This window comes from Aulonocara stuartgranti (genome assembly GCF_965226115.1).
Source record: "Aulonocara stuartgranti genome assembly, chromosome: 7".
Lineage (NCBI taxonomy): Eukaryota > Metazoa > Chordata > Actinopteri > Cichliformes > Cichlidae > Aulonocara > Aulonocara stuartgranti.
The window spans coordinates 10,826,207-10,839,927 of NC_138945.1; the positions used below are offsets into that span (position 1 = coordinate 10,826,207).

Sequence of the window (13,721 nt, forward strand, 5' to 3'; positions counted from 1 at the left end):
GGGAAAAAATCCCTTGTGCCGTTTTGACCTCGTCTTTTAGAGCTGGTAAAGTGTCGGCGTGTAAGAGAATAAGACGGTCTTACCGAATTGCCTTTGCTCTGTGTGAGGCTGTGGTCCTGCTGCATCGGTGTGATGGGGGAGGATTTAAGAGGGGGGGAGAGGGTGAGGTCCCGGCGCAGAGGCCGTGAGTCCAGCTTCTCCCCCTGTCTGTCCAGCTTGTGCGCTGAGTCCTTTCCCCCTTCCCTCCCCTCTTTCCCTTCCCTTCCCTCCCTCCCATCTCGGTTCTTGTGCCTCTGTCGCTGTACGGCGTGTGAACGCCCCTCTCCGTGACCGTGCCTCTCCTCCCCGTGCCCATGGGGCTTGTGGGTGGTTGAGTCTCTGGGCTGTAAAGGCTTCATCTCCATCTCGTAGTTGCTAATTTTCTCCTCGTCCTGCTCCAGCAGCCGGCCTCCCCTGCCGTGCACGCCCCTGTGGCTGGACGTCCAAGAGGCAGATGAGGATGACTCTGTCCACCTGGCCTGTCTGTGATTGGAAGAGCTGTGCTCCCGCGACTTGTGATTAGAGGAGCTGTGTTTGTGTCCGTTGGTCCGGCTAGTGCCTCTCCCACTGACCCCACCTCCTTTTGACAACATTCCCCGTCTTTTGTCTTCACTCCAGCTGTTGGCCCGTGGATACTCCCCCTTCCCTCCTCCACCTCCAACACCTTCGCCTCCCACACTGCCTCCCTCCATCAACACCTGAATTTCTGTCTGCACCACCCCCATACCTTTCTCACCTCTTTCTCCCCCCTCCCTTCCCCTGTCCCCATGGTCCACTGCGCTCTGCCGGTGGAAACGGGCACTCTTGGTGCGTTGCGACGGCCGGGCAGGTGGCGGCGGAGTGTGGGGTGGCGAAGACGAAGGCGGGCTGAGATCAGGGGTTGCAGCGTCGTTAGAGGGGTCGTCAGAGGCTGCGCTCTTCACATACAGGTCAGGACTGTCGGCCGTACCAGCGCTACTCGACAAACCCTCGCCCTCCACTTCACTGGACACTTGACGTTTGGGACGCTGCACTTCCATACCTGCAGAAGACATCAGAAAGGCATTCAGGATGAGAAGGAGGAGATGAAGGAGTTTTACTTGTTGGAATTACCCAATCTGGGTTTCTAAATGATACACCAGTATCACTGTAGAAAAAAATAACATAAAACTTATATAAATAAAAAGTAAGGGCCTGTTGTAAAAACATGATGGGGTTAAATCTTACAATTACATAAAATATATCATTGCAATTCCAATTATCACATGCAACTGTTTTAGGCTGGTGAGTAAGTGTGACAACACCCACAGAAAATAATCCCACAAGTTGCACAACACTGCATAAAATCTCGTTACATGTGTAAAAATGACTGGGTTAGAGTGGGGGCTGAATTTAACACTGTCAAGAAAACAATACAATTTTCTTTAGACATTATGTTTGCAGTGTTTTCCCTACTCCATCTGCTTACAGGATTAAAGCCACTGGGCCAACAGAACTCTCATTTCTCCCACATCACCAAGAAGCCAAAGAGGAAAACATAATGATCAAAACAAAAATAATTCATTTGATTTAATTAATTTGTGCATGTGCAATGTGGGGTAGACAGAGCACAGAGCACATAGGAGAGGAGACAGAAGAAGAAGAGAAGGGAAGTCATCAGACGACTGTAGCATTTATGGTACAGCAACCTCCAGCTGCTCCAGTCAGCATGTTGAAGTATTGTTGGGCAAAATACTGAACCCCAAATTCCCCCGATTCAGTGTATTCATTAGAGTTTCAGTGTATATGTGACAGAGGATAAGTGCTCAAAAGCCCAGAATAAATGAATAAATGTTTGTGTAAAATGTGAAACTTTGGCTTGTAGTAAAAAAGCATTATTAAGTAAGTCTCTGTTTGTGCAGATCTTTGGGATTGTGGGAATTTAACAACACAAAAACACCAAAAAGCTTGCAGTGTGTAGCCCAATCACACAGTATAAGAGATGGTTGTAGGTAGATGTCACCCACTGGTTTGTCAGGTTCCTTTTTGATGACTATATAGGTCAAATGCTGACTGATTAAAAAGCTGGCTTGAACAGAAAAGAGTTGATGTCAAGATCTCTGCGAGCAGTAAAGACTGTACAAAACATTTTTCAAAAAGCATTTGTGTAAATTGCAAACAATGGTTGCAGTATTTGATAAGTATTTTTTGTAAATTATGACTTTTCTCCATAGCAGCCCCTAAGTGACAGGCCAACCAGGACACTGCCCCCTTCTGACAGTAAATAGCTACAACATGGGCACAGCAACTACGGACAAGCCACGCACAAGCATGCCGGGTTTATGGCTAGTGTATCACATTTGATACATACAGTTTTTGTGAGTTTTTGAGACTTTTACAAAAATAAATAAATAAATAAACTTAAAAAAATATCACACGGTAAATTGTGAATATTCTAGCTACTCTCCATGTTTTTCTGAAACTGTTACGTAAACAGTGAACAAAGCACAGTAGGGAGTTCTGTGTCTGCTGAAGGACTTGTGCACTGCAGCAGTTTCCCTCCACTCAAAGTCCACTTGATTAACATTAACAAATCAGCTACATGGCGCCAAAGTTGCCTGGCAATGCCTTCCAAATAAAAAAAAAATATGTCAAGTATAAAAACACAAGCCATCTCACTGATTTTTTATAAGCCTGTTTAAAAAAACATTTACAAAAATTAAACTGGGAGGAGAAGAAGTGTAAAGATCCTTCCATAATCGATCTTCTCATCCATTCCACCTTTACATCTTTCTATACAGTCCTTTATTTTTTGTCAGAAAGCAGAAGAGGCGGCAACAGTAAGGTAGATGATGATTATCAAAACAGGTTATCAAAACAAACATCCTGCAAAATGTCAGCGCTGATGCTTGTTGACAAAGATGCTCTCACAACTCTGTGTGTGTGAGGTTTTTTTTTAGCTGTGCGAAGAAGCAGACGAGCAGAATTGACGGCAAAAGAACAATCACTGTCATCTCAGCTCCGTGTGTGTGTACAGCGCACGGCATGAAGTCACTGTGTGCGTGTGTGTCACGCTGCATGTTGGACTGTGTAGGCTACCTGCAGCGTTCTACAGGTATGAGTGACAGTTGCAGAACCGCAAAGCTGGAGGGTGGTTGGCGTTGACCTTTACCACACACACAGCTCTTGATGTGTTTTGTGTGTTCGGGGTGTATGCTTACGTATTGCTGCCTGCTTGGCTTGGTTTCTGGATCTCTATAGAGACGGATATGAACATGTGCTATATATAAAATTTTTAATCAGTGCATGTATGGTTGCCCACCATTTCCTGGGTGCTGGAAAGAAGGGGAGAACTGCTTGGCAGTGACCCTCGCGATGCGACTCTCTTCCTGGGCCTTCTGAGCTGCTGCTACCGCCGCCTCAGCTTTACCCTGTGCGTGAGCCGTCCTGAAACACAGAATAGTAAAAATAATAACTTTAATTTATATAGCATATTACAAATTTTCTGAGCAAATTTTCTGTTGCTGAGCATTTTGACAGCAGCAACTAAATGAAGCAAACATTTGAAAAAAACGCATATGAGGACAGCTAAACCATAGTAAAAGTAAAAGAGAGAGAAACGGTTTGGGAAATGTATTTAAAAAAAATCAGGAATGTTTTTCCCCTAAAAATATATTGAAATATGAAACTTAAATATAGTAACTGACTCAGCCCACTCAGCCCTGACTGTAACCATTGTTCCCTTCACTACATTCTGGTGTATATGGTTCATGAAAACCCTTTAAAGTCAGTCAATAAAATCTTAAAATCTATTTTAAAACATACCAGTTTAACATAAATGAATACAGCACAAAAGGCCAACTTTAATCTTTAATCTTTAAGGGGGACCTATTCTGCTCATTTCCAGTTTCACGTTTTCATGCTTGGACTATACTAGAGCACATTTGCATGAACTACAGCTCAAAATTTCAATTTAATTCAGTTCTATTTTTATATAGCACCAAATCACAACAGCAGTCACCTCAAGGTACTTTATTTTGGACAGTAAAGACTCTACAACAATACAGTGAAACCCCAACAATCAAACCACCTCCTTTGAACAAGCACTTGGTGACAGCGGGAAGGAAAAACTCCCTTTCAACAGGAAGAAAGCTCAAACAGAACCAGGCTCAGGGAGGAATGGCCATCTGCCACAACCGGTTGGGGGTTAGGGGAGAGAGACAGGACAAAAAAACCCCCAAAAAACCACACACTGAGGAAATCGAGCCACAAAAATAATCCTTGATCCTCTGGTGCATCTCCTCAGCTCATCCACTAGCTGGAATAATCAATTGTGTCTCCTTTCCCCTTCCTTCAAGCAACCATATTATGATTGGCAGACCATTGCAAGAAGAAGGTTTGACCAGAGAGTGGGTGGGGCTTTTGCACTTATGGCTTCAACTGTGCGTACAAATAGACACAGTTGAGGCTATAATTCTTTTATTTTTATAAAAAGTTTGTAGAACAGTGTTAAGTAGGAGTTTTTAGCTATACATGTCTAAAAATAGGGAATATAAAACAGTGCAGTACATTAGAGGGAGATAAGGAAAAGAATAGAATAAAAGAAAAACCACTGTCCAAAAATACTGTAATTTTAAAAAAGTCATTAGAAACTGACCTTTCGAACAATAAAAGTGCCAACAATGCTCCACAGTGTTTCAGTTTTTCACTGATACAGGGGTATTTGTGGCTGAGCCCCGGCTTATTCACACAGCACCTACAGAACACACCAACTTTGCTCCATTAATTAGATCCCGGTGTTTGTAGCCCAAAGGGTGATGTCGCACTGTAGTAGCTTGAACACTTGCATAGTTAAAAGGAAGGTTAAAATCTGTTTATTGTCACAGTTATTCTAAACAGGGACTCCCTTTAATAGATTTTTTTTAAATAAACATTGCTAAGTATCTAGCTCATTATATAAAAAGCGAAGACACTGTGAGCAACCTTTTTGGCTGACTGTTTCTCAAACTAGCAGAAAAAGCCAACAGCAGTCATATTGGGCATCACAGCATCACGGCACATTTTTACTGATTCTGTACCTTCCTGGAAATCCAATGGAGGGATTTACACCACTCTTTAAAAAAAAAGAACTTCATTTAGTGCTTTAAATGGCAGAAAGCGCTGTCTGACACGCATGTCCAAAACCTACTATAACTATTTGAGTGGTTTGAAATCTGATAACCAAGAAAGTCACAACATAAGACTGATATGTTTTTCATATTCAACAAACCATTCAGTAAGGCCTTGCCCTCTGTAGTTACAGTGCTTCTGCTACTTTGACATATCTTGCATTAAAAGAAATGCTATTCTGCATACCTTGGCTGTATGGGTATTTTCCCCCAGAGAAGGTGGGTTATCTGGGTTTCCAAGGCAACAAATGTTCATATTGTCATGATCCTGGGTCCTTTTGACCCAGCGTTTTGTGTTTTCTCTTCGCGATTTTGGTTCTGTTCTTCCTCTGGTTAGTGTTTACTCTGTTCTGCCCGTGTGTTCCTGTATCTAGTCCGCGTTTCTTAGTTTGTGTCCTTTCATGTGTAAGTTCCTGTTTTATTGTGAAGGTCTGTGTCTTATGTGAGTGTTTTCAGTTTGCCTCCCTAGTCTCGTCATGTTAATTACTCCCAGCTGTGTCCCCACCTGTATGTAATCCCCCTGTGTTCTCTGAGTGTATTTAAGTTGTGTCTTCTGTCATAGTAGTTGCTGGTTCGTCTGTGTTGTTTCCCCTCGGTCTCCCTGCGTCTCTCCGTGTATAGTTCTCCGGATCTCCCTGCATCTTCGGTTCTGGTTTGTGTTGTTAGTTTACCCAGTTTAGGTTTCAGTTTCATGTTCCTAGCGCCTTTGTTGTTTGCATTTTTGTTGTTAATAAACACTCACCTGCACCAGAGCTGCCGCCTTTTGGTCCTATATATATTCCACACGGCTTGCCCCCGCAAACCGTGACACATATTAAACATGGATAAAGTTTAGAAAGTGAGGTCAGTGTATGTACAATTTCCCAGAGGAACCCACCTGAGGGATTAATAAAGTTTTATCTTATCTTATCTTAAGTATCTCTCTGAGCCAAATATTCAGTTCCAGGCAGTTTATTTTCCTACTGTTGGCATCAGCTATAACCACAGAAGCTCCACCCACCTGCTATTAAAACATTTTGCTTTGCAGGGGCTGCCAATCAGAAGAAAGCAGGCTTAAAGGCTGTGCTTTAAAGAAGAGAAGCTAAACGATTAATTTTAGAGAGTGAATGAACTGAAGTGCTGCAGTATAAGACAATCAATGATTACTTTTTGAGATGTGAATCATGCACAGCACCTCTAGTAAAGTCCAAGAATTGAATAAATAAATAAATAAGCTGAGGTGTAAATGAGCATAATAGAGCGTCTCAGAGCCAAGCAGGTGATTTTTGTCATTTTTACTCTGTGCAGAAATTACGTCTAAGTAGGAGAAAATTTATGAATGCCAAAAAAAAACACAACTGGAGAAAAGGTCATAATGCTTTGGTTGTATAATAACATTTTTCCTGTCATTATGGAAGCTTGACTAACACACCTACATCAATCACATCACTGCTGTGCCCATATAAAGCATTTATTCTGGGGTATTCTTATTAACAGAACCGGCATTATTCATTTTGTGTTTATATGGAATCTCTTTCATAAAAGACACCTGAGCCAGAAGGTGACAAACACGCGCAGGCATCAGCATATTACATGATACCTCAAACAGAAGCTGCGGAGGGACAATTACTACAGAGCCACAATATGATGAGATAGCATGCATTCATCTGTTTACAGGCGCTGTAATCTTCTGCTTGAAAATGTGTTTACTATCACAAAATAATTCATCTCACTGCCTCTCAGGCTGTCAGGCTTTTCACATCCCCTTCATCTCACTAACAGCCTCTTTTTCAGTCTCCTTTTTAAAACCACTCTCTCACTCTTTCTGTTATTCCTCATTTTTCTTTTTGCCTCTCTCTAATTGCCCCTGCCTTCTTTATAACAAACCCCTTTTCATGTACCTCTTGTCCCACCCTCTTTTCTTTCTCTCTGGTAATATCAAATAGATCTTTTCTCTCAATTACAACCCTCCTCTCCCCATCATCTCTATATTTCCATTCACCTATCTTCCTCTGTCTATCCAAGGGCTCTCCACTCGTCTACAAAAGCGTCTCCATCCATCCCTTTTCCCTCTCTGGGCAGTAACAGTCTTGATGCAGTGTTGCATGTCGATGGCTATTGATTTTTTCTTCTCGGCCTCTCTGTTTCTCTTTTCCCCTCTGTGGACTCTCTGCCAGCATCCACTGTGTCAGGCTCACAGCATACACAACACCACCATGTGAGTGCACGCCTCCTGGTTGTAAGGGAGGTGAGGTATAAAGAAAGGGAAAAGACTGTTTCCTTAATTTACACAGCATAATCAAGGATAGTGCTTTTTTAATAAATAAAAAAATCTTCATGTGGTTTAAATGTCACGAACACACAAGCCCACTCTTAAAAAAGTCTCTCTGTCTAATTCTGTGTCATCCTTTCCTCCACAACTTCCTGTCCTGCTCCCGTCTTCCCAGGGAACAACCTGTTTCTGGATGAATCAACTGCCTGGAGAGAAAGGAGCTGCCTGTTCAAAGAGGGCTCGATTATACAACACAGCATCCTGTCCAAGAGAAGACGGAAAAAAAGAGCTACAGATGGAGGGCAGGAAGAGGAGAGGAAAGGAAGCAGAGCTGGAGGGAGGTGATGAGGAGGAGGGAAGGAGGACAAAGGACAGGTACAGTGTGAGGATGGAGAGTGAAGAAGATTGGTGTGAGACTGAAAGAAAGATTGAGTTAAAAGATGTTACATATTCGACGTTACCAAATCACTGTCGGGTTAATTGTGGGAAGGAGGATAACCAGTGGTATCCTAGTCATGGCAGGAGTGGACAGGAGGAAACAAGCTAGCACTGTTGCTGCTATATTTTTATGCAGACCTGGATTTTAGTACTATCATAGTCTTATCATATTCAAAGCTCAGTTAAGAAAATAAAAATAAATAGGATACCAAAGGTTTTGTTGTGCTGTTGGGAAACGTAGCTGACCGCAGTTCCAGATTTCAAAGTAAAATTTGAGATATCAAAATAAAACGATGACCAAAATGAGCAAGTCGGACAATCATTCACACTCCCATTCATACCTGTGGCCCATTCAGAATTGTCAGTTAACCCAATCCATGCATGTCTTTGGACTGTAGGTGGAAGCAGTCTGCACAAGAACAGGGACAACATGCAAACACCACATAAAAAAATAAATACAATGAAAAATAATTAGGGGCAGCTTTCCATAAACTTGAAGTATGTGTAAATGTGAGTGTGAATGGCTGTCTGCCTCTGTGTGTTAACCCTACAATAGACTGGTGATCTGTTCAGGGTGTACTCTGCCTTTCAGCTTTTGAAAGTGGCGATAGGTTCCAGCACTCCACCCTGTAGGCCTGAATTGGATAAGTGGAAGAAAATGGATGAACAAACAATGTGTTATTAAACACAGCAACAACAAAACTGACAATAACTCTGCTGAGAAAGCAAGGAAAACTGTGCTCACGTGTTAGTGACAATCACAACAGAGGCCAGCCTGAAAGCTTATCCTCATATATCACCTATTTAATATCATACTGTAAGACTTCAAATTAGCATTTGAGACAATAAATTAATCAAGAAAGTTTTTACTGAGGTCACATATTGCATGAGAAGTAGATATATTTCCTAATACACGTCTATATAAATAAACTTCTTGTTGCAGCCGGAGGAGTCGCCCCCTGCTGGTGTTAAAAAAGAACAAATTTTAAAGCCATTTCAGCATCGGCTTCACTTTGTAAACATGGACCTGTCTAAACCTGTCTACATTCATCATTTGTATACAGTCTATGATCTGAAACAAACCGGTGGCCTGACTTAATGCCAGACAGCAAATCTTTGGGTTTGGGGCTGTTGCTAGGGAACAAAAAAGCAAGTTTCTCAAAACGTATGATGGCTACTACAGATACAGTATCTGCACCACAGAGGTTGTGTAGAGCACCTGCTGTGCACAGTAGTGCTAAAATAGATCCCTAAAAGAAAGAAATAAGGCTTAATAAAATATTGTATATTCATACAATCCCCACCCCCACATCTAACTTACATCTCGGAGACACCTTCTAAATGTTCCTTAACTGACGGCACACTTTGAGAAAGCCGCATTGATGCTTAAAACGTGACACATTCAGAGGACACTAAATGAGCAGGGATATCAAGGCCAAAAGGACAGGCGAAATAATAGGACAGGGGACATGAGGAGAATGAAAACAGAGCGATGCAGGAGATACGGAGGAAGACAACAAAGTGCAATGAGATGAGGTTAGGAAAGAGACAGGAAGAGAAAGTCTAATCCGGGGCTCACGCTCTAAGCTCCTCCATCATCTCTGTCATCGCTCTGAACCAGTTGATGATGATGAGGATGATTCATATCTCACAAAGCTTTCCGGTTTGCATCACTGCTAATAGTGTGTGTGTCTGTATTACTCATGTTGTGGGGATATAAATCTGTCTAAACAGTGCCGGGACTCCAACAAAAACAAGCCCCCATAAGGTAAATCTGTCAATTTCAGCATGGACACTTCCGCTGTGTCTCAGTTGGGATATTTCTGTTCCTAAACTTCCACGTATGGAGGCCAATCCATAACTTTTAGTGTTCCACTGTGGGTTTTTTCTATCCAGGCATGCTTTTACGGCATTGGGATTTCCACACTTTGCACAGAAGATGTCAACTTGTCTGCAAATGCTTGCTAGCTACTAGCTGAGCTGGAGTAAAACAGCTTTAAAAGCCTTAAAACACGCCAACCAGAAACAGAGACCAGTGGTTTCCAGGAGGTCACTCGTCTCTAGGCCTGTGTGACCGTTTCAAAGCAGCTCTTATCAGCCTTTAGCAACGACTTGCCAGGAAATGCGCATTATTCCCTTGTGACTGGTGCTTGCCGAGTAGTCACAGGCAGTGTCTAGGCCTTATTTATTTGACTCTATATTGTCACACATCCAAATTGGTAGAGAGAGGCTAAACTCATGCGGTTAAGCTGTCGTGTGACTGCAAAGCCCCAGTACTTCATATAATCATGCTCACAATAGTAAGTGTAAATACTGGAGTACACAGTATGAAATACAGTTTTGGATTAAAGTTAGAATAAATCACCGGCAAATGAATGTAAGTCAGTGTAACGCCCTGTGAAGTGATGGAAACTCAATGTGTGTGTGTGTGTGTCTCTGTGCTGAACTTTAGGCTTACCAATGAAACGAGGTCACAGAACTTCAGCGACTGGAGTCCTGTGACACAGTGAGTCACTGGTACTGACTAATCACAGGTAGCCTGATGAGAAATCAGTTACATCAGCACATGTGACAGCAGTAATCAGGGCACATGAGCTTGGTATCGCACACACACACACACACTCACACATATAAACAAATCTGGGATTTACTGTAACATCAGGCACGTGGACAGCTGACCCTGAATTTCTACCAGCTGTTGGATTCTCTTCAGGAGATAAACCCGACCCCTGACCTCACTGCTTGCTGCCCTGCCTTTAGGAACAAGTAGGATGTACATTCAAACTCAGCCTATGGACAATTTTAGACGCACATACACACAGCAAGAAATCGACGAAAAAGGGCCACAAATCCTCACACATTGTGCTTTCATTTTGCTCAAAGAGAACTGAAGCAATTATCCTGTGACTGTTTCACCTCTCAGGGTTTCTCCTGGTGTTCCACAAGGAAATACCCTGCTGTTCTGTTCTGGGACGCACACACACACACATACAGAGAGGCTGTTCTGTGCTGTGCTACATTGCTGCCCGAATCTGGGTTAGACATTTCTGTGTGTGTGTGTGTGTGTGTGTGTGTGTGTGTGTGTGTGTGTGTGTAGGAGAGCGGAGAGCTAGGCCAGGCTAAAACTGTATGTACAGTTAGGTTATTCTGGGCAAGTAAAGTTGTGCCGTTATCCTAAATCAGCAACCTGCTCTGAGCAAATATTTAAAGCATCACCACTTTGTTACTCATCAAATTAGTAAAATCTGCATGTTACCTCAGCAATATGCCGACAACTTCATGCTCCAGTCTCAGAACCCTGATGTTAAATGATGAAAAACAGGCCAAAATAAACGTACTATACTAATAAATTGGACTTTACCATTTTGTTTCCACAGAAGCATAAATATATATATATTTATGCTTCTGTGGAAACAACATCAAATGCTTAATACATCCTGAATTAGGTTGGAGCATTCACTAACAACGCAATCAATTGACATCATGATCTTTTAATGACCCAACTCAGGATGATATGTTTACAAATCCATGCTTTCAGAGGGGTTTATTGTCATATTGTTGCCCCTTACTGCCCTTGAGCTGGCACATCTTGCCCACAGCTTTGACAACAAATCAGCAAACCAAAGAACCCCCCCACAGTTTTGCACCTATGTGCCAGTTATGTGTGAATAAGTGATTTTAAAATGCCTTACTTGTATAAGCTTCTACATGTTTACTAGAAAATGGTTCTTTCATACACATGTTTACCTCTCTGTGTAATTTCCTGGGCCAAACATAACCAAACTGTGAGTAAGAATGAAAGTAATCAGAAAGTAAAACCTAAAGGTAAAAAACTGGTTCCAGATGAGTCTGGGATTTCAGGTGTGTTTGTGCCAACACTGCCCTTCCTATTGTGGACTGTGGGCTTTGTAACAGTGGAAACACTCAATCACGCTAGAGTAAAAATAGAACAACAACCTCCTTATGACTAGGAAAAATCGGTTGTTGCCCAGTGATTGCATTGGATTTATTTTGCAGTCCAATTACAAGTATTTGCATCAACTGTTTTTGATCTCAAGGCAGTCAAACAGTTCTTCGACTCAGAATGACTGCTTGATTCAACTGATTGTACTCTCATTATACTCCTATATTCATTTATATATACTTTCCCCCACAATCCTTATCTGGTCATAGCACATAGCTGAGCTTGGTTCTGCCAGCGGTTTCTTTCTGTTAAAAGGGAGTTTTTCCTTCCCACTGTTGCCAAGTGCTTGCTCAAAGGGGGTGGTTTGATTGTTGGAGTTTTCTCTCTGCTATTGTAGCTGTAGAGGTTACTCCTGTTGTGATTTGGTGGCAGATACATAAATTAAAATGAATTAAATTGAATATTAAGTGCCAGTGCCATTTTGCAGTTACATTGTCATCCTGATGAAACTACGTCCCATTTTGTGGAGGAATCTTTGAATCCCTGTATAACATCTATGAGGTTCTAAGGGGCTGCCACGGTGATGCAACCCCGAGATCATCTCCAGCTGAACTTAAACAAGGAACCCTTTAAAAGCCATGTCAATGCGTAAATCACTAAATTATGGAGCCGTTCTTATTGCATTATTGTGAAGCACTTAGGTATACCTTTGGTTTTAAATGTGCTATATAAATAAAATTGTATTGTTACAGCTCAGACTGGACTCTGATTGTAAGCAGAGTCTAGAAGCAACCGATTTATGATTTTCACAAATTTATCAGTTTTTTGCCAACTTCAGTCCATTCAATCCCAAACTGTTAGCAGACGTTTTCCTTCTTCTTGACTTGTTATTGCTATCTTGATACATCAAAGTCATTTTGAAGGCAGCAATTGACTGCAAGAGGTCACAGACCTGGTTCCTTTGAAGCAACCATTTCAAAGGCAATGGGATCGCCAATCGTCCCACAGTCTACAGACATTATTTTTGCTAATGCGGTAGTAAAGCTACTTTCAGCTGGGGGTCACCACAGCAGGTAACTCCGCATTTGTGATTGTTTTATGCCAGATGCCCTATCTGATGAAACCCATTCAGAAGACCTTACATGAGTTTTTTCAGATAGTTGAAACAAACAAATACAGGTGCGGGAATCACAAAGTAAAACAGGAAGTACATGGGGGTTCAGACAGGAGGGGAGAGAGAGAGCACAGGAAGAACACAGCCATAACGGGCAGGGGAAACATGGAATAAACACAAAGAGAGACGAGGGCTCATAAATACACAGAGGGGCACACAGGGGGTAAGAGTCACGAAGGGAAAACACTTAGGGAACAACACAACAGGACAACTCAGGAAACATGGCCTAAATAAGGAACGAAATACAAAAATACAAGAAACTAAGAATACTGGGCCAACATGGCCCAGGACCATGACATATTTAAGTTCACACACAGGTGTCCTACGTAGCAGTTTTAATAGAGGAAACTCAACAGCAAGAGACAGCAAAAACCTGCAGAATGTTGGAAAAACAAAGCAGTTGTCCACGGGCACCACCTAGATTGCTAGTTTTGTGGTCACACTTGGGCTTCAATAAACACAACACAGCACAGATTAAAGCTACATGAAGATGTGTCTAAGAAGACAGTTGCAGCTCAGAAGGAAAACACTCTACCAGTTTGTTTCTTAAACACAACCATGACACAAGCTACAGACTGGCCACCACCATTAATCTAATTTTAAGTAAAGATATGCCCAAACGCCTGCAATACCGTAGTTTGCATTTAACTCAAAATCCCAGCACACATTGCAAAACTATTTATATTGATACGGATGCCTAGTTTCGGTTTTGTTCCAACTGCTATCATGCAAAAATTTCATTTAAATATTGTTTGTGTCAAGATCTGGGTTTATCTGCTTTAAGCATGC

General features: G+C 42.0%; 1 protein-coding gene across 4 annotated transcripts in view; it reads right to left on the reverse strand.

Annotated features, from left to right (window-relative positions):
* jph3b (junctophilin 3b) overlaps positions 1-13,721 on the reverse strand; it is a 103,622-nt gene that overhangs the window by 13,603 nt on the left and 76,298 nt on the right. For all 4 annotated transcript variants that reach the window (XM_082540528.1, XM_082540527.1, XM_082540526.1 and 1 more), the window contains exons 4-5: positions 3,320-3,444; positions 84-1,060 (exon numbers count right to left, since the gene is read on the reverse strand). In XM_082540528.1, coding sequence (XP_082396654.1) covers positions 84-1,060; positions 3,320-3,444 — 1,102 coding nt within the window. The remainder of the gene's footprint in view (positions 1-83; positions 1,061-3,319; positions 3,445-13,721) is intronic.